This window comes from Vulpes vulpes, chromosome 2 (assembly GCF_048418805.1).
Source record: "Vulpes vulpes isolate BD-2025 chromosome 2, VulVul3, whole genome shotgun sequence".
Taxonomy (NCBI): Eukaryota; Metazoa; Chordata; class Mammalia; order Carnivora; family Canidae; genus Vulpes; species Vulpes vulpes.
Window position 1 is genome coordinate 141,977,484 of NC_132781.1, and position 23,817 is coordinate 142,001,300.

Here is a 23,817-nt window from a genome sequence, read left to right on the forward strand (position 1 = left end):
GGTCGTGTAAAGAATTGTTGAATTACTATGTTATACACTTGAAGCTAATGTGACATTGTATGTTAATTATACTTAAAAATTAAAAAATAGCAAATAGGTAAAGTGTATCACTACTCAAAAGATTTCAGTTATTCAATTATTTATCTGGAGAAACTTAAAAAAACCTAGAGAAACAATTTTAGTATATTGCTGTAAGATCTAAAAAACATTTAAAAAACCCCATAAAAATAAAATATAACTTTGCAAATATGTCTGACATTAAAATAAAAAATACAACTTTGAAAAAAATTACTATTCAAAGTACATACTGCCTATATGCTTTCATTTCATTATACTGGATGCATCTAACATATTGATTTACAGCTTATTCTTGACCTAGACTCAGTATAAGAAAAACTAAATAAGAAGGGAAAAAATGAAAAGCAGCCAATAAATAGAAACCTGAAAGGGAGTTAGGAAGGAAATGAGAGGAAAAAAATAATAAATTAAAAACATTAAACTTACCAAAGCAGGAGCAACTAGGTAACTAACTCCACTAACTTTAAAAATCTACCTTGAGAGTTGAACAAGTTAAAATTCTAATTGTAACCACCCCAAAATTGAAAATCACTCAGAATCCTATCATGGTATTATTTAAATAGCATTATATACTAGCTCAATAAATACTGTTTAATATTTATAATATTAAAAATATATTTATAATATTGTCTATAAGTTATGATTTGGTTTCTTCCTGTATATCATTCATAGAAATTATATACCTTTAAAACCTGCTAAAATGCATTATCAAAGTAATAATGTCTACCCATCCTTTAGTTTAAGAACTAAAAATTCATTTTACTTATTTACAACTGTAACTACTCCTCTTCTGTAGGAAAAAATGTGAAATGAAGATTATTTCAATAAATCCATTTTGAGCTCCTACTGTGTGTCAGGCCCAAAGCCTGGCAACAGAGAATATCAGTTTTATTTTTTTTTTAATTTTTTTTTTTTAATTTATTTATGATAGTCACAGAGAGAGAGAGAGGCAGAGACACAGGCGGAGGGAGAAGCAGGCTCCATGCACCGGGAGCCTGATATGGGATTCGATCCCGGGTCTCCAGGATTGCGCCCTGGGCCAAAGGCAGGCGCCAAACCGCTGCGCCACCCAGGGATCCCCAGAGAATATCAGTTTTAATGTCAATTTGCTACTCTGGGTTTTTAAATCCCTTTTTCTTGTTGAGTATATATATTGCAGAAACTTCTAAAATTGTCATGTAAGACTTTACACTTCATAATATTTGCAATTGCTTTTTCCATAAATATTTTTACAGAGATCTCAACTCCTAGCGATAAGTCCTCTAGATAACAACTTTTCAAGGCACTTACGTTCTCTGATGCTAAGAAACCTGTGGTATGTGTACAACTCCCAAGAGTAAACACAATGTAGAAATGTCAGTAGTCCAATAAGCTCCAGCTTATAATCTTACCTTTAAAATTAGGGTTCACCAATTCTTTACGATTGGAACACTGAAGGGCATTTCCATAAACCAAGTCCAAAGCACACAGCAGAAGATGATAAGAATTGACCAAATCATCACTAATCATGGGGAAATTACCTACAGGAATGTAAACAGTTATCAAGTATATTTGCATCAACTTTATAACATTTTAAAAGTAATTTCTTCCTTTAATTAAGATGACATTATACAAGACTGTATCAAAGCTAACTTAAAAGCTACATGAAGTGTTCTGGCGAATTTACATTTTGAAACATTACCCTTAAAGTCTAATAAATTTCTAGGGGTGTAATGAAACCAAAAGTTTACTAAGAAGGACATTCATTCACTCAATATTCATTAAATAACCATTAAATCCTTAGTAGCTGACCAAAATTTTATCACTGGCTTTTTTCTTTGAAAATTCTAAACAACTTTATAAATTATCTCAAACTATAGAAAATGCTTTTATGTGAAAATATTTTTCTGTCAAGAAAATTAGTAGATATTGTACACGTGAAACTAATTAACATATGTTACCTATACTGGAATTAAAATTTAAAACAACTAATTGAGAACAAAGGAAAAAAATAAAAATATATGGAGATAAACAATGGTCCAACATCTTTGGGATGCACAAAAAGCAGTTCTAAGAGGGAAACTCATAAAAAAAAAAAAAATAAGATTAGTAGAAACACTTGGATGGAAACTGAAAAATGAGTTTTTCATGTATATACTTTAAAAAGACCAGAACCTATCATCAGACTCCTAACAGTAACATTTTAGATATTTTCTACATAATAATACAAACTCATACAAATTAATGCCACAGTGTAACAATGAAAGATATTTAGGTCTAGAGCTAATATCCCAGGAATAATGCAGATGCATGGTAAGAAAGAAAAAAAAAGCAAACTCAAACCTATAGAAACATGTTGTTTCTGCAATGCTAGTTTAACACTGAAATCAGTTTTTATAGGCAGGTAAATAGTATATATTCTTAGAAATTAAGAAATATTTCTAGATTTCTAACTTTGAGCATATCCCTTTTCTCATTAAACACTACATATACATGCTTCCTACTGACTTTACATTCTTGTAACATCACATGAATTCAAGTTTAATGCTAATATACATCTAAGGAATTATTTCTAAACCTCAACATTTTCACACATAATGCCTGCCCAAATGCATGCAAACACACACACACACACACACACACACACACACACACACGAAACTGTTTCAGGCTTTTTTTTCCCTCTCATTTCTTCCAAAGAAAGTTACCACTTACCTCCATGTATCAGGATAATTCTTTTTGTATAGATGAAAACATTCAACAAATGAACTTACATGAATTAAAGAGAATTTTTTTTTCTGTTGTCAGAAAGGCAAATGATAATTAATAGGTTAAGTTTTGCACTGATACAACCAAACTAACTTGTTTGGTTCCACTATAAAGATGTTTAATGTTAAAATATACTCAGTTTCTCAAATGTAAAACAGGAAGCAGCACCTACTGGTTGCAAGCTACAAAGCCCATCACATTGACAAGTCTAAACTTGTCAGTGCTTTGTACTTGCCATAAAGGAAAAAAACAGCAGCACTGTAACTTCTAACAAAAAACTGAAAGGCCCCTAAAGATCAGAATCTTAAACTCCAGGATTGTCCCAATGTGACATACTTTACATTTCAAATACTGAGTTTAGAAATAAATCTCACTTTGTAAGATAGGTTACCTTTCAAACAACAAAGATAACTTGTTTCAACTCCAAGGTTGGCTTATTTATCAGGAACGAGGAGATTGGAGATTATAAAACAGGAAGTGGCACCAATTGGTCTTCAGACCACAAAGCCCTTCATGATGACAAGCCCAAACCTGTCACTACTGTATACTTGCTACAGGAAGTCAACAAAGATAACAGCAGAAAGTTGGCTTATGTATCAGGAATGAGATAATCTGGGATTGCCCATATGCTGCAGAGAAAGCCATGAGAAAGGTGCCTATAAAAGAGTACAACTCTCTCCAAATAACTAAATTGAGAACTGAATAAAACTAATGAAACAACTTTATTAGAAAAAGATCCTACTGAATCATAGAAGATCACAGGGTCAGACAGTGAGGAGACAGACTCTTCAGATTAAATAATTATAAACTGAATTAATAATAAAACTGAAACACTGAGTTAACTGCAGAGACAAAAAATATGCTACTCCAGGTGATCAAGTGAGACCAAAATGTAAACAAGGACAATAAAATTCTTTTTAAATAGTTTATATGGTACCAAACACATTCATTCCTAGGTACACATACACCATAAGAGATATAAACAAAGCAGATAAAAATCTCAGAAGTCAGATATACCTGCCCAAAATCAAATGACAAGATTAATACTGTATGTAATACCAGCCACAGCAAGCTAAAAGTGACAGCAAGGGTGACTGCCACTAGGAGAACAGTTTATAGGCTCTTACACTTTTATTTTGTACCACTTAACATATCACCTTTATCTCCACTAAAGAAACATGTCAGTGTGATGGAAAACAAAATAACGAACAGCTTATTTTTGGCAGAAGAAAGATTTTTCTTTTCAATCAACCACGTAGCTCAGGGAAAAGGGTGAGCTCTCACTTAACTAGCTAGAAAGGATCAGACATACGAAACCCCAAGACCAATGGAGTGACACTTTCTTGCCAGAGGGCCTTTGCATCTGGCATGAAACAGAGAGCTAGATCTGGGTTTAAACTTTAGCTCTGTTCCTAGCAGCTAGTTTTTGGGCCTCACTTACCTAATCTTAAAAGTAAATAATTTGGGGTACTTGATCTAATTACAAGAATTTCTTATATTTATGAAATTCCTTTCAGCTCTATGATTCTTTGATTATAACTTTGTGTTTTATTGGGCTTTTGTAGTAGCAAAAGTATTCTACATAGTCTATGTAATTAATGTAACTGTATTTCCTTTTCTTATTTAGGTTACTAAGAATCATTTCTACATAGAAATACAGAGGACCAAAAAACAAAAACATTTTTCAATGAATACAGACCTTGGTTAAGTTAAGGGAGATGTGAAGAGGGAGAAAATAAATTGTATTCAAAGGCATTTGAGCAAGCATATTTATCTGAACAAGATGCAAAAAGCAATCTGAACTATACATGCTGAGGATGAGCAGTCACGAAAATCACATCTCAAGACACCAGTACAAACCAAATGTGTTTTCAGTCTGTAACTCAGAGGACTAGCTTTGGGTGGAAAAGATGTTAAGTAAAAACAAAAATAAAGGACTTTCCACTTAATAAAAGAAGTTTTGGATATTACATAAAGAAATTCAAAAGACTTTTATGAAAAGGTAATACTTAAAAACAAATCTGAGATTAAAACCCTTGAGAAATTTTTAAGTGAGCATCTTTCCCTGATACACATTACAAGTTGACAAAATAATATCTGAACACATAGATAAATATTGTTCTGCTTACCTTTTGCATATATAAAGAGCACCCAACAAAAATGGAAAACTTCAGACACGGTACAGGGTTGTCGCCTTTGGGGGAGGGAAAAAAAGTCATGAGATAAATTCATTGTATTCAAAAAAGACATCACAAATGACTATAAAGTACGTGAAAAACCAAACCCACAGTTAATGGGAGTGAGAACAAATTCCCTTCACACAGAAAACATATAAGAAGTTCTGTTCCAACCAAATTCTGGTAAGGACAAAGCCAGGGAAAGAGCTCATCTCAGAAAAAAGAAAATTCTCAAGAACTATAAAACAGTTCAAGGTCAAAACAGTTACGGTAGAAAATGAGTAACAGTTCTTTTTTTTTTTTTTTTTTACGATTTTATTTATTTATTCATGAGAGACAGAGAGGGGCAGAGACACAGGCTGAGGGAGATGCAGGCTCCATGCAGGGAGCCCGATGTGGGACTCTGGGACCCCGGGGTCAGGCCCTGGGCTGAAGGCAGCGCTAAACTGCTGAGCTACCCAGGGTGCCCAACAACAGTTCTTTTGATGATGTGAGCAAGGCTAATGCTGCTTTCAGGCCCCTGTATACAATTGGATAATTTCCCTTTTTTCCCCCTTTTCATAGCTGATGAGCTGTAAACGCTCCCTCCCAAAAGACATTCCAGTTTACATCAAATCACTAAAGGACTATTTAATGTAGATTCTGGGCTTCCTAGGACTCCTTATTCTTTAAGGCTATCCCTTGTATTTTGCCAAGCTGTCTGCTGCAGGGAGTTTCAGACCTTTTTTAAGCTCTTGGCTTTTCTGCCAGAATCTCTGCCAATGTTTAGATATCTGTGGTCTCCACATCCCAACAAGGAGCTCTCAGGAGAAGAATCAGGACACTGGGGTTTAGTTCCCCCCACTTTCTCCTTGAGGCACACTTGTTCTCCATGTGCCTCAGTCTCTTCATCTGCTGAATGATTATTCTACTTGGGCATAGTTTTGTACTTCAGTCACCAGTCCATGGTAAGGATTAAATGTCAAAGTGGCTTCCCAGGGTGCCTGGGGGGCTCAGTCAGCAAAGTGTCTGACTCTTGATTTCTGCTCAGATCATGTATGCAGAGTTGTGAGACTGAGCCCTGGGTCGGGTTCCATGCATAGCACAGTCTGCTTGAGACTCTCTCTCCCTCTGCCCCCCCCACACTCGTGCATGCTTGTTCTTTCTCTAAGATAAATAAACAAAATCTTTAAATAAATAGATAAATAAAAGTGGCCTCCCTACCATAGGCACATGAGAATCCAGTTTTAACACCTACCAAGATAAAGATTAAAAAGTCAAACTTTTTGGCTTAACACGCAAGCCGCTCTAAAAACTGAACCTTTGGGGGATCCCTGGTTTTGGCACCTGCCTCTGACCCAGCGTGTGATTCTAGAGTCCTGGGATCAGGTCCCACATTGGGCTCCCTGTGTGAAGCCTGCTTCTCCTTCTGCCTGTGTCTCTGCCTCTCTCTCTCTCGCTCTCTGTGTCTCTCATGAATAAATAAATAAAATCTTAAAAAAAAAAAAAAAAAAAACCTGAATCTTCAACTTGAGAACCCTAGAACTTAACCTACTGGCCAAATTGCCACTTCCGGTGTATTCCTTCTTTATCCTCTGTAACAAAGGCTCTATCTACCCATTCACCCATTGAAATCCTATCCATTGTTCCTTTCTTCACAGAATGTTACCTGCCAGGCTCATGTACAGTGGTTTAATTTTGCCTCAAAAGTTGCATGTTTCTGTTATCTTTCACATTTATACATGCCTCCTCTCCACAACTATACTGTAAGCTCTCAAAAGGCAATGGCTGTGGGTGTTTGGTGTCTGGTTTTTTTCCTTTAAAGACTCATGTCCTGGGGCACCTGGGTAGCTTAGTCAGTTAAGAATTCAACTGTGGATTTTGGCTCAGATCATGATCTCAGGGTCATAGGCTCTGCACTGGGCATGATGCCTGCTAAGATTCTCTCTCTCCCTCTGCTCTCTCTCTCAAAAATAAATAAATACTTGTGTCCTACAGAATACCTAACAATGTACTTTGCATAGTAAGTTCTCAATAAATACCCAGTGACAAACACTCAAAGTGTGTGTGAGATGTAGTACAGTCTTGTGAAGCACAATAGCTCCACACTTAATTGTGTGACCCTGACCAAATTACCTGACCTCTCAAGGGCTTATGTTCTTCTACCTGTAACAACATCAACCTCATACAGTTGTCATAGGGATTCACTTACATAATACAGGTTTAGGTCTTAAACAGTCCCCATAATAAATGCTCAGTAAATGGTATACATTATTACTATTAGCCAAAAGTACTAATAAATGTATACAGAGTGATCTAAATGTAAATTTTTAAAAAACAAAGCTATCTTAGAATTTTCTTAACTGCAATTAGGTAGTATACATACCCCAATAAATATCAAAGCAAGTACAATCTAAAATCATTTTCTACAACTCTCCAAAGAAGATATTCTGTATCTTTCTGTAAAGGATGACATCAGCCTCACTCAGACTTAGAACAAAGCATCTATCCAAACTATAAGCAAACTAGAGCAGCTGCTTCCATATTAGTGGGGTCACCTATCTAAGAAAGTACATAGTTTGTTTTATTTTTAAAAGCTGTTCACTTACTGTAAATACCCTTCACAAAAATTTTATATTGAAGGAGAGGCAAAAAGAAAAAAAAAAAAAGAAAGAAGAAGAAAGAGAGGCAAACATTATTTGTTCAATTATAATAACTCTTTTTCCCCAACTTTTCTTGTCAAGATTGTTCTAATTCTACTTTAAGAACAATTTCCATTTCTACTTTATGAAAAAGTGTTCATGATAAAGAATTTGTATACCATGACTGTCTTTATCTGCCAGGAAAGATGGAAAACGCTGAGCCAGAGTAAGTTTATAGATTTTGCAGACATGATCAGAAAGCACAAATTCATAATATTTTCAGCTCCCTTATTTTCCCCCCATCCAGTTTCCCTACTCTTTTTTTTAAATGATTTTAGTTTTTTGTGTTGTTTTTTTCAAGATTTTATTTATTTTCATGAGACACACACACACACACACACACACACACAGAGAGAGAGAGAGAGAGAGAGAGAGAGAGAGAGAGGCAGAGACACAGGCAGAGGGAGAAGCAGGCTCCATGCAGGGAGCCTGACGTGGGACTCAATCCTGGGTCTCCAGGATCAGGCCCTGGGCTGAAGGTGGTGCTAAACCTCTGAGCCACCCAGGCTGCCCAAGTTTCTCTACTCTTGATTGACTGTCAACTTCAAAATACACACTGAAGCCAGTTCAGAGGGGATTTACCTGTTATTCAGCTGGACAAAAAAGTCAAATAATAGAAATAGTCAACACAGACAATAACAGAAAATTAAGGAGTCAGATTCTATACTCAGGTGACTAAGTGCTGAAAATATTTAAGGTCTCACTTTTGCATTTTTGGGTACTTCAGTGAAAAGGGCAAGTTTATTGAAACAGTAATTCCATGCATTTTGCAATGTGAAGGAAGCCAAATTCTTCATGGCTAACATGCAATGAAAGCAAGAAATTATTATTAAAAGAGAGCTGCTGGAAAGAGATTATTATTACTTTTTAAAGATTTTACTTATTTATTCATGAGAGATACACAGAGACAGAGAGAGAGAGAGAGATTGGCAGAGACACAGGCAGAGGGAGAAGCAGGCTCCATGCAGGGAGCCCGACGTGGGACTCGATCCTGGGTCTCCAGGATCAGACCCTGGGCTGAAGGCGGCACTAAACCGCTGAGCCACCCGGGCTGCCCAGAAAAAGAGATTATTTTTGAAATCACATTTGTTTTTTTAAGACTAGCAAAATCGGGGCATCTGAGTGGCTCAATCAGTTATGAGACCAAATCTTGATTTTGGCTCAGGTCATGGCTTCACCAGTTGTGAGGCTGGGCCCCAAAGTGGCCTCTTCACCTGCCTCCTCGCCTCCTTACTGGGCAAAGAGCCTGCTTGAGATGCTCTCTGCCCCTCCCCCCACCTCACATACATATACTTTCTCTCTCTCTCTCTAAAAACAAACAAACAACTAGCAAAATAAGCGGAGGGGCACAAACTGAGAGATCAAACTGTAGCACAGATAAAATATATGTATACGTATTCCTGACGAACAAATACAAAAACATACCGCTGTTTTCTTCCTCTCTGTTGACGGGGCTGCTCCTCTTGAGGATATTTAAAAATGTCCTGAAAAATGGGTTCATATTTCTTAAAAATTACCGCTGAAACAGTGAAGTTTCTTTCTAATCTCTCGGTACGTTCTCTGAAATGTGGGGGGAGATTTGCCATGTCTTCCCACTTCTTCATCTTGTTAAAAAATTCAATTAAGCTGATATTAAAAATAAAGAGAGATATTTTCAACATTAACAAGTAGAGTACACAAATGTAATTACATCAAAATTTAACTCATTAAGTTATATTACTTTGAGACAGTGATAAATATCACAACTCATGCCTCTGATTAGCTTCATCTCTTACAGACTGGTTTATTTCTCTGATTTTCCTAATCTGTTTTTTCTGAGGTTATCCAAGGGTTTTATTTTTTAAATTATGAAATATATAAAAATACAAAATAATTAATCAGAGTAATGTAAGCGACACTTATGTACCCAACTGCCAGATTTAACAAACATTCACATACTAAATAAATTTTGCCGTGTTGGCTTCAGGTTCTACAGAAACTGCCAAATTCCCACTTTGTCCTCCTCCCCAAACTCTCCTCTGACTGCTCTGCCTCCTCAAAGATCACCACCATTCTAAAGTTAGTCCGAATCCTTCCCATCCATGTTTTTATACTTATTATCTAATGTACTTACAATACAGGTCTACATGTATCCATAAACACTATGTAGTATCTTTTGTATGTGTAGTTTTAAGATTTTACATAAATAGTATCATACTATATAAGTGGCATTCTGCAACTTGCTTTTTCATTCAATATTTCTGAAATTAACATTGATACATGCAGATCTCCTTCATTTTAACTATTAAAAATATTCTTTAGTATGAACTACCATGATTTTTTGCATTGGTTCCCCAACCAATGGAAATTGAGGCTTCTAATTTTACATTCTGACCAAAAAAATGCTGTAATCAATACATCCTTGTAGATGCATGTAAGAGCTTCTTTAGGGACCACACCAATAAATAGAAGTGCTAAGTCAGAGACTGTGCATCTTCAGCTCGACCAGACATGGCTGAATTTCCCATTTAAGTGGCCATGCCAATTTATACTCTCACCAAGTACATCAGCAACATAGAGCTCCCATTTCTCTGCATAATGACCAAAGCTGGTTTTATCAGACTCCAAATTTCCCCAATTTGAAGAGAATGACAGTTACTTTGTTTTCTACTTTGAACTTCCTTGATTTCTAGTGAAATTGAGCGTCTTTACATATATCTGTTAGGTATGTGAGTTTTGACCTTTGTGAAATGATTCTTTACCCACTTTTAGTAGTTGTTTGTCAATCATGCAACCGTTTGTTACTAGTTCTTTATATAATCCTGGATACTGACCTTTTCAGTTATACATACTGTAAATATCTTCTCCCAATATACTCTTTGTTTTTAATCCATTTTAGTCCATTATGGCAGTAAATAATCTGAACCCAGAGGTAAAAATTTAAAGATAGAAACTGAGTTTTTAAAATGGAAATACAACTGAAGCCTAGGACTGTATTACTTGCATTAAAATATTGGGTAAGTTCAATTTACTATTGTTTATGATGAAGATTCTATAATTTGACCTTTGCTTCTAAAGTTCCTTATCTGTCACTTAACTGGATTACTCTGCCTCCACTTTTCGTCTCCATAATGATTTTATTTTTGCACCTTATTTAAGTCCACTTATGCAGGTTTACAGCCCAGGTATTCAACTCTTTATGCATTGCCTCTTGTCCTTAGGCCTAAATATAACTCAGGATGGAGCTCAAGGTTAAGAAATAGACCACAGGGATCCCTGGGTGGCGCAGCGGTTTGGCGCCTGCCTTTGGCCCGGGGCGCGATCCTGGAGACCCGGGATCGAATCCCATATCAGGCTCCCGGTGCATGGAGCCTGCTTCTCCCTCCGCCTGTGTCTCTGCCTCTCTCTCTCTCTGTGACTATCATAAATAAATAAAAAAAAATTAAAAAAAAAAAAAAAAAAGAAATAGACCACAGCTAAAATATTATGTTTCTTGTTAATTAGTCTAATACTGATTAGACTAATTAAGTGATTAATTAGTGATTTTTTAAATTATTAGGTACATAAATTTTGACAGTGGTATTCTCCCAACAAAGTGCCAAATATCCTTTTTCCATTGATCCTTAGTGAGTCATAAAAGAAAATTCACCCAAAAGGCATAAATAATAAATATAATCAATTCAATTATACAACAGATAGAAAAAACTATTTCTTTCTGCCTCTTCCTTAAAACATCATTTGACTCTTCCAATAATCGTAATACTGTTGCTTATCCCTCAACGAAAAGGAGAGGTATTTACACATTCCATATATTAAAATACAAATTCTGTCCATGCAGTTCTAAGTTTAATACTATATTTTATTTACCTTTGCAATTTAGAGTACTTCCTAAAGTTTTTCAATATCCTTATTTAGAATTCTCCCAACATTGTGCAATGGTAAATCATAATGTTTAACAGCAAACTCTTTATACAATTGCCTAACACATTAAAATTTCAATAGTTTTCGCCAAAGAAGTACAATATAATAGATACTAACTTAGATGTGGTAAAGGAAAACCATGACCTAGTTTCTAAATTCAGCACTCTATAGATACAAACACCCAGGAGATAATGAACAAAGAAAATTCTTACTAACACTATGATTTTTGGGCTTTCATATTTGTCATACTCTAGTTTTCAAACTCTGATATAGTTACCTCTGCTCTGAACATCTCAGGATTCTAGTTAAAGATACATAGTTTCCTTCAACTGTCCCTTTGCTTACAGTTGGCACAGATTTTCTGCAAGCCACATATAAGGCACATGCTAACCAGTGAAGATCATTTCCCTGTAAAATAAAAGAAAATTGATGTTTGGTTAGCCAGCTATATAAACATTTCCTTATAAAAAACTTTTTAGGGCAGCCCCGGTGGCTTAGTGGTTTAGCGCGCCGCCTTGGGCCCAGGGCGCGATCCTGGAGACCCGGGATCGAGTCCCACGACATGCTCTCTGCATGGACCCTGCTTCTCCCTCTACCTGTCTCTCTCTCTGTCTCTAATAAATAAATAAAATCTTTTTAAAAAACCCCAAACTTTTTCAACTCTTTAGATTAAACAAAAGGTGCTATTTTTAGGTTTGTGGGAAACTGTATTTTCAATGATGGCTGTAGCCCATGTGCTCCTTATACTATATATTGGCATTTTCACATTGAGAGACAGGAATCTGTGTTTTGTTCCCTCATTTTCAATTGTGTCAACTAATAGACAACTAATAGGTGAAAATGATGCTCTGTAACTTGCAAGATCATAAAGGGCAATAAAGATTCTATCTGGTTCACTCTCTCAGCACATGTGCCTTGGGTGTCCCAGTGTGGGATAAATTAACAGTCACAGAGACTTGATTTTCTTATCTGAGGACTGTGAGAATGAAATGAGTTGCAAGCTTAAAGCACAGGAAACACAAGAAATCAAAAGGTAAAATTCTATAACCAATACTCTGTATTAAATGTTGTATGAGGGGTGCCTGGATGGCTTGGTCGGTTAATCGTCCTGCCTTCAGCTCAGATCACAATCTCAGGGTCCTCGGATGGAGCCCTGCATCCCACTCCCTGCTCAGTGGGGAGCCTGCTTCTCCCTCTCTTCCCAGCTTGTGCTCTCTGTGGCTATCTCTGTCTCTCAAATAAATAAATAAAATCTTTAAAAAAAAAATCACAGGAGTCTTATTTTCCATTGTACACTTCCATGAGACTGACATCCTACATGTTATCTTACAGCATACCCCACTACAAGCTCCACAAGGGCAGAAATTTTTTTAAGTTTTGTTCACTGCTCTGTCCCCACCATCTACAACAGTATCGGGCAAAGAGGTGATTAAAAAAAAAAATCGACAAATGAATATTCATTCATTCATTGAGTAAACGGAGCTAAGAATCTGAGATCCAAGTCTTTAACAAATTGAGTAATCAAACATGTTTTCAAAAATAATTTACTAACCATCTACTGTTTGTCACTTGCTTATGTAACACTGGATTTCATACAACTTAGCCCCTATGAGTTGAAATACCTCAACTGTACGGTGATAATACTTGTTTAATCCAATTTCGAAGACTGTTGGGAAGACAGGATAAGAGCTTATTTGCAACCACTTATGCCCATCACCAAGGAATGGCTGGAATCACTGACCAGACAACCACCGAGGAATAAAGAGGAATATGGCCCATGCGGCCACATGCCCTGAGGACACGAGGGCGCTCCGTAAACTGAGGCGCAAGCACGGTCCATGACTGCCTTAGGCGCCACAAACCACACAGAACCTTGTTAGACCTTCAGTACCAATCACGTCAGGTTTCCGTATCGCGACATTGAGTTCCGGAGTGGCTACCTGTGCAAAGGCCCCTAGGTCTGTCAGGGTTTGAAGCGGCTACAGGACCAGCCTTCCCGCTTCCCCGCCCCCACGCCGCGGAGCGCAACTACAGGGAGGAGGACCCTTGCACACCAACTAACAGCGAGTAACCTCCGTGGGTCACACAGGCGGAGGCACCCTACCCTCACAGCCGAACAGTACCTTCGTTGGGCCTTCCCATCCGGAGCCTACTGGCCCCGCTCCTGCCGCAGACCGTAAAACCACGCAGGGCAGGGCAGCCCTCCGGCCTCCCGCGGAGCGCCACCCACCAGCGCCACAGCTGGTAAACAATCCCGACTTCCGTGTCACTTCCCATTGGTCCATGAAGGGGCGGTGCCTACGCAGCCGAGCCTCACTGGCTAGAATGGCCATTCTTCTCCCGGGCGAGCCCCGTCCGAAGAGAGGGGCACAGGCTGCCCGAGCCGCGGCGACGCCGGGGCGCTGCGCGGCGTGCGAGGTGACCCAGAGGTCGTCAGGGTCGTCGCGGGGCGTGCTTCCCGGGGACGACCAGGGGGCGTGTGTCTACACGGAGGTAGGCCGACGGCCCGTTTCGTGTGCCCCACGGAAGACCCGCCTCACGTCCCACACACAAACACAGCCCGAGGCGTGAACGACGCGTCTGCCGTCCGGACGCGACGGCAGGGCCCAGGCAGGACCCGGGCCGCTCGGTGCGGCAGGGGCGCAGCGCAGGAGGGGCGCTGCGCCGGGCGGACCCCGCGGGAGCACAGCCGGGCGCCCGCGCCCCCGCCCCCGCCCCCGCCCCCCGGCCTCGCAGCTGCACCTGCTCCTTCCGCCAGCGAGGGGGCTGGACTCCCGCAACCGTGACCGCGGCACGGCCCCGCCTCCGGTGCCACCTTGGGCCGGCCGTGGCCCCCACTCGCAACCCGAAGGGGGAAGCTGCGAGGCGGGGTTCCCTGCGGGGCCACGAGAGGTCTCCTAAAGCAGGTCCCAGGAGCAGGGAGCGCAGGGACGGCGCGAGTCCCGCCGCTCCCCGCGCTGAGGGCCGCGGAGACGCGCGGAGACCCGGGGCCTGCCCGACCGTCGCGCAGGACGCCCGGCCCGGGAGGGAGGGGCCCATCCCCGCGGCGGGGCGCGACCACTAGGCCCGGGACGCCCCTCGCCTCCGCCCCCGGCGCACCTCCAGCGTGTAGCTCTCGCTCATGTTGCGGTAGCTGTCCCAGGCCTCGGCCCGCGCCGCCTCGTCCATGTTGAGGCGGCTGCACAGCTCGTCGAACCGCTGCTGGGTCTGAGGGGCCGGCGACCGGGCCGGCTGCGCGGCGTCCTCCGCCTCCCCGTCGTCTTCCTCCTCCTCATCCGAGGCTGCCGCCGCCGGAGGGGGAGGCGGGGGCGGCGGCGACTGGTCGCCTCCCGACGGCATAGCGCACCCCTGGGCGGCCGGTCCTCAGGGGAGCTGAGGGCCCGAGCCCGCAGCCATTCAAACCGCGAAGCGCCCGCCCGTCCGCCGTCCGCACGGCGACTGCGCCGCCACCAAGGAAGCTAGACCTCAGGTAGGCACCCGTAGTTCTGAGCGGGGCCTGATGGGCAATGTAGTCCGAGCCGGAGGCCCACGGGGGCCAAAAACCATATTAAAAAAAAAAAATCAACGCACGTCGCGCTCCTCGGGCTAAAATAAAAGTGTCTTTGCGACGTCTTAAGTACGTCTTCACGGTGGGACTATTCAGCAGGGCTGTGCTGAAGAGAAAACATCCAAGAAACAATGACTTGTGACGGTTTACTGCCCAAGGTGTCTCCGAAATTAATACTCATTATCTGCCTGTCTTTAAAGTAAGAGTAATAGCAAGCAAGGGCCTGTTTACCTAAGTTCCAACTTCAGCATCGCTCCTAATTTCTAGTTCTTAACTATATTTTAACTTTATGTGAGCCTTTCAAATAATCATTGGATTGATATTTATTTATTTATTTATTATTTATTTATTTATTTATTTATTTATTTTACAGGGGCAATTCTCTTATTTCCCAAAGGGCCAATTTACATTCGCTCTAAGTGATATATTTGTACTATCCTCAGTGGCTTACCTTTATTCTTTTATTTTTATTTTGCTTTCTCTTTCATGCTTAGAGTAGACTTCAATCACTTTGAATCACTTTATTAACAATCCTCTTTGATTTACAAGTGGATGTAGGATAGGACATTTTTCTGTTTGAGGAACCACTAATGCATTGCCAATGGCCATGGGGTCACTTCTTTCTCTCTTCCTTGACCCTCCTTTATTTTTTTTGAAAAAAAAAATTTTTTTTTAAGATTTTGTTTATTTATAAGACACACAGAGAGAGGCAGAAACAGGCAGAAGAGCAGGCTTTCCGCCAGAGCCGGAGGCAGAACTGGATCCCAGAATCACAACCTGAGCCAAATGCAGATGCTGAACCACTGAGCCACCCAGGCGCCCCTCTTCCATGACCCTTTGAACGCATCCACCTGCTGTGAGGAAGCTCAGGTCACTTGGAGAAGCATGCTATCAACAATTGACAAAGCTGGGCATTAAAGGGGTGAAAATAGATTTTATTCAGACACTACTGACAATGAAATAAAGAGCTGAGCTCCATTCCAATCTGTGCAGGGGTCTTTAAAAAAAAAAAAAAAAAAGAGGAAACCTGGGTGGCCCAGTGGTTGAACATCTGCTTTCAGCTCAGGTGGTGATCCCAGGATCCTGGGATCAAGTCCCACCTCAGGCTCCCCAGAGGGAGCCTGCTTCTCCCTCTGCACATGTCTCTGCCTCTCTCTGTGTGTCTTTCATGAATAAATAATAAATAAAATCTTACCAAAAAATCTGTGCACAGGTGAGTGGATGATTTAAAGGGAGAATGAAGGACTAGGGATGGGAGAAAGTGGAGCTCAACCAAAAAATTCCAAAGGGTTAGTGAGTGTCAATGTGATCAGGCCAGCAGGCAAGTTACTGAATTTAGGATTCTATCTTCCTTCCTACAGAGACTAGGAGACAGAGACCCTATACGCTTTCAGATCATTGAGAAAGACACTTCAAATTGCAGGAGATACATACACATCTCAAAGGCACAGAGGAAGGAATCACCATTGGAAGCCGTTTTCGGTAAATCGCCAGGTGTTGGCTAGAACCAAGGGTGAATTCTGGCAGACATGAGTTTTCTTAGGCATTTTAATGCAGGGCTGCAGTCATCCTAGGGCACACCCCTGTGCTGCTGGAAGCTATGCTATAGTTTGGTCATCTCTTGAGTACAGAAGTCTGGAGGAGAGTTGCATAGTTTTCATGGGGTGCATATGACCTCAGCGCCAGCCATGTTGAATGAGCCAGTTTGGAAGCAGAACCTCCAGCTTTCAATCAAGCTGTTCCCAGCTAATGCTTTATGGAGCAGAGATGAACCTTGCCACTGATCCCTGCTCAGGTGCAGATTTGTGGGCAAAAGAAATTATTATTATTCTTTCAAGTTACAAAGTTTTAGGATGACTTGTTATGCAGCAACAAATAAACACTGGGGTGGCTAGGTGGCTTAGTTGCTTCCACATCCGACTCTTGACTTTGGGCAGGTGTTGATTTCAGGGTCATGAGTTTGAGCCTGCATTGGGCTCCACGCTGTGCATGGAGCATACATTTAAAAAAGGAAAAAAGAGGGATCCCTGGGTGGCGCAGCGGTTTGGTGCCTGCCTTTGGCCCAGGGCACAATCCTGGAGACCTGGGATCGAATCCCACGTTGGGCTCCCGGTGCATGGAGCCTGCTTCTCCCTCTGCCTCTCTCTCTCTCTCTGTGTGTGTGACTATCATAAATAAATAAAAATTTAAAAAAATTATTTAAAAAAAAGGAAAAAAGAAATAGGAAAAAATAATAAGCACCTATGGGGTATAAGACATGTTACGATCAACTATTTTTTTTAAAGATTTTATTTATTCATGAGAGATACAGAGAGAGAGAGAGAGGCAGAGACATAGGCAGAGGGAGAAGCAGGCTCCCTGTGGGGAGTCTGATGTGGGTACTCCATCCCAGAACCCCAGGATCACAACCTAAGCCAAAGACAAACACTCAACCACTGAGATACCCCTCTATCAACTATCTTTGTAGAAGCCTCAATTTTGCATGTATAAAATCCTTGCCCCGTTGTGATATGATAGCCCAGTAGAATGTCAAAGCCCCCAAATGGCGATCTAAAGATAAACTTTATTTTTACATTGCATATATGACCTTAGAATACATGAGTTAACTGTGAAATTTCACATAAACTTTTATAAGACAAAACACAGCGGTCTTGAACCTTTTTGGTCATGTCTTCCCAAAAGACTTACCTTGTAGAAAAGAAATATTTTATTATTTTTTTTATTGGAGACCTTGTAGGATATTTTAAAGTTAACATCATCTAAGAGTTTTTTTTTTTTTTAGATTATTTATTTATTCATTAATGAGAGACACAGAGAGAGAGAGAGCACAGCAGAGGGAGGAGCAGGTTCCATGCAGGGAGCCCGACGTGGGACTCGATCCCTGGTCTCTAGGATCACGCCCTGGGATGAAGGTACTGCTAACGCTGAGCGCCCCACCCCCCGCCCCCCGCCCCCGCCCCAGCCCCCGGGCTGCCCTAAAAGTTTGTGTTAAAAGTTTGATGAACCTTTCAGCCCCTGAACGCCATCGAGTAAGCATCGTTAAAGTCTCCCCTCCCACCGCCGTCATGTCTAAGTCAAAGTCTCCCAAGGAGCCTGAGCAGCTGCGGAAGCTCTTCATCGAAGGTTTGAGCTTCGAAACAACCGATGAGAGTCTGCGGTGCCATTTTGCGCAATGGGGAAGGCTTATGGACTGGGTGGTAATGAGAGACCCCAACATCAAGTGCTCCAGAGGCTTTGGGTTCCTCACGTAGGCCACCTGGAGGAGGTGGGTGCAACCATGAACACAAGGCCACACACACAGGTGGATGGAAGAGTTGTGGAACCAAAGAGGGCTGTCTCCCGAGAAGATTCTCAAAGACCTGGTGCCCACTTCACTGTGAAAAAGATTTTTGTTGGTGGCATTAAAGAAAACACTGAAGAACATCAGCTAAGAGATTATTTTGAACAGTATGGGAAAATGGAAGTGATTGAGATCATGACTGACCCAGGCAGTGGCAAAAAGAGAGGTTTTGCTTCTGTGACATTTGATGACCATGACTCTGTAGACAAGATTGTCATTCAAAAATACCATACTGTGAATGACCACAACTGTCAAGTAAGGAAAGCCCTATCGAAGCAAGAGATGGCTAGTGCTTCGTCCAAAGAGGCCGAAGTGGTTCTGGAAACGTTAGTGGTGGTCGTGGAGGTGGTTTTGGTGGGAATGACAACTTTGGTCGTGGAGGGAACTTCAGTGGTCAAGGTGGCTTCAGAGGCAGTCGAGGTGGTGATGGATACGGTGGCAATGGGGATGGCTAGAACAGATTTGGTAATGATGGAAGCAACTTTGGAGGTGGTGGAAGCTATAACGATTTCGGCAATTACAACAATCAATCCTCAAATTTTGGACCCATGAAAGGAAATTTTGGAGGCAGAAGCTCTGGCCCCTATGGTGGTGGAGGCCAATACTTTGCCAAACCACGAAACCAAGGTGGCCATGGTGGTTCCAGCAGCAGCAGCAGCTATGGCAGTGGCAGAAGGTTTTAATTACTACCAGGGAACAAAGCTTAGCAGGAGAGGAGAGCCAGAGAAGTGACAGGGAAGCAACAGGTTACAACAGATTTGTGAACTCAGCCAAGCAGTGGTGGCAGGGCCTAGCTGCTACAAAGAAGACATGTTCTAGATGATAGTCATGTGTATGGGCAAAAAACTTGACTATATTTGTGACTAATTGTATAACGGGTTATTTTAGTTTCTGTTCTGTGGAAAGTGTAAAGCATTCCAAAACAAAGGGTTTTGTTTTATTTATTTATTTATTTATTTATTTATTTATTTAATTTATTTAATTTTATTTTTCCAACAAAGGGTTTTAATGTAGATTTTTTTTGCACCCCTGCTGTTGATTGCTAAATGTAATAGTGTGATCATGATGATTTATTCAGATAAATGTGTCTTTTTAGAAAATAAAACATAAATAAAAATTTGATGAAGTGTAATATCTAACATGGAACTATAAACCTTTTAAAACAAAACATTACTAACCTTTAAATATATCCAATGGACTCATAACAATTTGATACTCACTATAATCCATTTTTAAAATCCATGAATAAAATTTTTCTTTAACAATGAGGAATTTTATATCCTTCCTTTCTTTTACTTCATATTCCCATTTTATTATTCCAACAAAATTTTATCCTAATATGTTCTGTGCTCCAAAGTTCTTTATTGATTCCTTTCCTATTTTCTTTCAGCAAAAACGTACTTGTTACAAATGAATTTTTCAAGTATCCTTCTGTTTATTCTTTTATGTGTTCATCAAGATATAACTTGCATGCAGTAAACTTACTCTTGTAAGTATACAGCTCTATGAATTTTGACGAAAACATAGAGTTACATTCACCACCATCAAACTACAGAACATTTCCAGCACCTGAAAAGTTTCCTAGTGCCCCTTTGTAGGAATCCCCTCATCCCATATCCCCTGGCAACCACCAATTTTCTGTTCCTTATAGTTTTGCCTCTTTTCCAAAATGTCACATAAATGTAATCATATAACATGTAGCCTTTGAGTTTGGCTTCTTTCAACTTAGCATAATGCCTTTCAGATTCATCTATGTGCCAGTGGTTTGTTCCTTTTTATTGATAAGTAATATTCTATTGCACGGATGTCTCAGTGTTTACTTATCCATCCAACAGTTGAAGATATCTTGGTTGTTTCCAGTTTAGGGTAATTATAAGAAAAGCTACCATGACATTTATGTAAATGTTTTTTCATAACTTAAGTTTTTTGTTACTCTTGGGTATACACATAGGAGTGTGCTAGGGAGTAAATGTGTTTTCCCCAAATTCATATGTTGAAGCCCTACCCCCCAATGTGATTGTATTTGGAGATAGAGCATTTAGTAGGTAATTAAGGTTAAATGAGCTCATAAATGTGTGGCCTCATAAGAAAGCCACATGCACAGACTGAGGAAAGGCCACATGAGCACACGGGGAGAAGCGATCCTAGCAGACCAAGACAGAGCGGTATTACTGGGTTATATGGTAAATGTTAAGCTTTACCATTTCCCCCCCCTAAAGTGTCTCTCTCATTTTACGTTCCCACCCACAAGGAAATTTAGATTTGGGGACTAAGTGGTACAAACTTCTAGTTATAAAAATAAATAAGGGGGATCCCTGGGTGGCGCAGCGGTTCGGCGCCTGCCTTTGGCCCAGGGCGCGATCCTGGAGACCCGGGATCGAATCCCACATCGGGCTCCCGGTGCATGGAGCCTGCTTCTCCCTCTGCCTGTGTCTCTGCCTCTCTCTCTCTCTCTCTGTGACTATCATAAATAAATAATAAAAATAAATAAAAATAAATAAATAAATAAATAAGTCATGGGGAAGTAATGTACCACATAGAGAATATAATCAATAATATTCTGATAACCTTGTATGGTGACAGGTAGTGACTAGACTTACCATGAGTATCATTTCATAATGTATAAAAATATTGAATCACTGCAATATACACCTGAAGCTGATAGAATGTCACAATTATTTTTTAAAAATATTTTATTTATTTATTCATGAAAGACCGAGGCAGAGGGAGAAAGAAGCAGGCTCCATGCAGGGAGCCCGACGTGGGACTCGATCCCGAGACTCCAGGATCACGCCCTGGGCTGAAGGCAGATGCTCAACCAATGAGCCACCCAGGTGTCCCTCACAATTATTTTAAAAACATGCATTTAAATTTACTTCCTATGATCAAGAAGCTCTAAGTGTTGTATTCCTTTCAGACTGAACGATCAGATGACTTTTATTGCTACTGTGGCTTCAGCTGTGTTTGCAATTTTGTGTCTCCCACAAATATTCAAAGAAAGAAGTGTTGGTACAAGCAAAAACCAGTTGAGGGCGCCATTGACTCAGGCAAGGCTGAAACCAATTTCTAGTTCATCTGGTGTGTGATGAGTCTTCTTGAGACCAGAGTTAACTAGCATTTCATCTGTGATTAATTCTAGTCAGGTATTTGTGTCTCTTATGAACTGATAGTATGAGCTCCTCAAGACAGCTTTCCCTATTGTGAATGAGAATCTGCCTGCTAAAAATTCAATTCACAGTATAAATTACAAAACCCAGCTAGATTGAGGTGTGCCTGGGTGGCTTACTCAGTTAAGCGTCAACTCAAGCGTCAACTTGATTTCGGCTCAAGTCATGATCTCAGGGTACTGGGATTGAGCCCCACATAGAGCTCTGTGCCCAACAGGGAGCCTGCTTGAGGATTCTCTCTCCCTGTGCCTCTCCATTCATTTTTTTTTCTCTCTCTCAAATAAATAAATAAATCTCAAAAAAAAAAAAAAAAAAACCTATTAGATTGAATATACAGGGAAGGCTTGGTAATCTGGAATGAATAGAACCTATCCTTTTAGTCCTCTATAAACAATTTTAAATGATTACTATTATAAACAATCATTGCCTAATAATGCCTACGGGGCCTGTTGAGTAGATATTAGGCTACATACCTTTAACTGCTTTGTACTGCAGTTTTAAGACATTTTGTCTAATCTTGAATAGCATTTTTTCTCTCACTTATGATATTCTATCAGTAACTTAATTGCAAAATTAAAAAAAAGGCTTTGTCTATTTTTTTTAAGATTTTATTTATTTATTCATGAGAGACAGAGAGAGAGAGAGGCAGAGACACAGGCAGAGGGAGAAGCAGGCTCCATGTAGGGAGCCCGATGTGGACTCGATTGCGAGACTCCAGGATCATGCCCTGGGTGGAAGGCAGGTGCTAAACTGCTGAGCCACCCAGAGATCCCTGGCTTTGTCTATTTTTATCTTCCTTCTTGCATTCAGGCTGTATGATGTTTCTTTTCACCAAAGTCACCCTTTCTTTTATTGGAGGGAGGAGTACTTGAAACAAAGTACAGAGGTGGCTGGGAATGTGTGTCAAGTTAACCACCAATAGGCCATGAGTGAGGGCCTTGCTTTGAGTGGAGAGAGTGAATATTAATAGCTGAGTTTAAGAAATCAATCTTTAAAAAAGTCAATCTTAACAAAAGACTCCTGAAAGCCACAGCAACCTTGAGAAAGAATTACACTTCCTGATTTCAAACTATACTACAAACCTATGGTAATCAAAACAGTACAGTGTTAGCATGAAAACAGACCCATGGTCACCAGAGTAAAATAAAAAGCCCAGAAATAAATCCATACTTATATGGTCAATTAATTTATAATGAAGGAGCCAAGAATATACAATGAAAGAAGGATAGTCTCTTTGATTTGGTGTTGAGAAAACTGGACCACTACCTCACACCATATACAAAAATCAACTCAAAGTGTATTAAAGACATGGACATAGACCTGAAAACTTAAAACTCCTGGAAGAAAACAAAGATCATAAGTGCCTCAACATTGGTCTTGGCAATGATTTTCTGAATTTGATGCTAAAAGCAAAGGCAATAAGAGCAAAAATAAATAAATGGGGCTACATCCAACTAAAAATCTTCTGTATAGCAAAAAAAAAAAAAAATCAACAAAATGAAAAGTGAAACTGCAGAATGGGAGAAGATATTTGCAAATCATGTATCTGATAAGGGATTAATACCCAAAATATCTAAAGAATTCATACAATTCAATAGAAACAAACAATTCCAGTAAAAAATAGACGATGTAAGTAGACATTTTTTCCAAAGAAGACATATAGGGACGCCTGGATGGCTCAGCGGCTAAGCATCTGCCTTCTGGCTCAGGGCATGATCCCAGGGTCCTGGGATCAAGTCCCACATTGGGCTCCCTGCATGAGATCTGCTTATACCTCTGCCTGTGTCTCTGCTTCTCTCCCTATGTCTCTTATGAATAAGTAAAGTCTTTAAAAAAACAAAAAAGACATACAGATGGACAGAAGATACATAAATAGGACCTCAACATCATTAATTGTGAGGGAAATGCAAATCAAAATCACAAGATACTACTTCACATCTGTTAGAATGGTTATTCTCAGAAAGCTAATAAATAACAAGCGTTTGTAAGGATGTAGAGAAAAGGAAGCCCTTGTGCGCTTTGGTGGGAATATAAAATAGTGCAGCTGCTTTGGTAAAGAGTATGGGAGTTCCTAAAAAAATAAAAATAGAATTACCAGGGGTTTCTGGGTGGTTCAGTCAGTTAGGCAGCTGGCTCTTGGTGTCAGTTCTTCAACGCGGGACTGAGTTCAAGCCCCATA

The 23,817-nt window shown here is 40.3% G+C and overlaps 2 protein-coding genes across 4 annotated transcripts in view; one reads left to right on the forward strand and one right to left on the reverse strand.

Annotated features, from left to right (window-relative positions):
• Positions 1–15,071, reverse strand: part of RBL2 (RB transcriptional corepressor like 2) — a 51,340-nt gene extending 36,269 nt beyond the window's left edge. The window contains exons 1-5 of one of the 2 annotated variants that reach the window (XM_026011755.2): positions 14,684–15,071; positions 11,862–11,992; positions 9,110–9,310; positions 4,956–5,020; positions 1,470–1,598 (exon numbers count right to left, since the gene is read on the reverse strand). In XM_026011755.2, the coding sequence (XP_025867540.2) occupies positions 1,470–1,598; positions 4,956–5,020; positions 9,110–9,310; positions 11,862–11,992; positions 14,684–14,923 (766 nt within the window). In that variant the 5' untranslated portion in view covers positions 14,924–15,071. Of the gene's footprint in view, positions 1–1,469; positions 1,599–4,955; positions 5,021–9,109; positions 9,311–11,861; positions 11,993–13,707; positions 14,291–14,683 lie in introns of those variants that run through there. The other variant, XM_026011756.2, reaches the window with a different exon arrangement.
• On the forward strand, positions 13,952–19,457 carry HNRNPA1L3 (heterogeneous nuclear ribonucleoprotein A1 like 3). Of its 2 annotated transcripts, XM_072750220.1 has the most exons (3): positions 13,952–14,077; positions 17,914–18,043; positions 18,144–19,457. In XM_072750220.1, exon 3 carries the CDS (start codon positions 18,304–18,306, stop codon positions 19,021–19,023), a length of 720 nt encoding a protein of 239 aa, XP_072606321.1. In that variant the 5' UTR covers positions 13,952–14,077; positions 17,914–18,043; positions 18,144–18,303; the 3' UTR covers positions 19,024–19,457. The 2 variants fall into 2 exon arrangements, with proteins under 2 accessions (XP_072606321.1, XP_072606322.1); XM_072750221.1 differs by lacking the exon at positions 13,952–14,077 and having other exon boundaries at positions 17,929–18,043; positions 18,127–19,457.
• Positions 19,458–23,817: the final 4,360 nt, after the last annotated feature.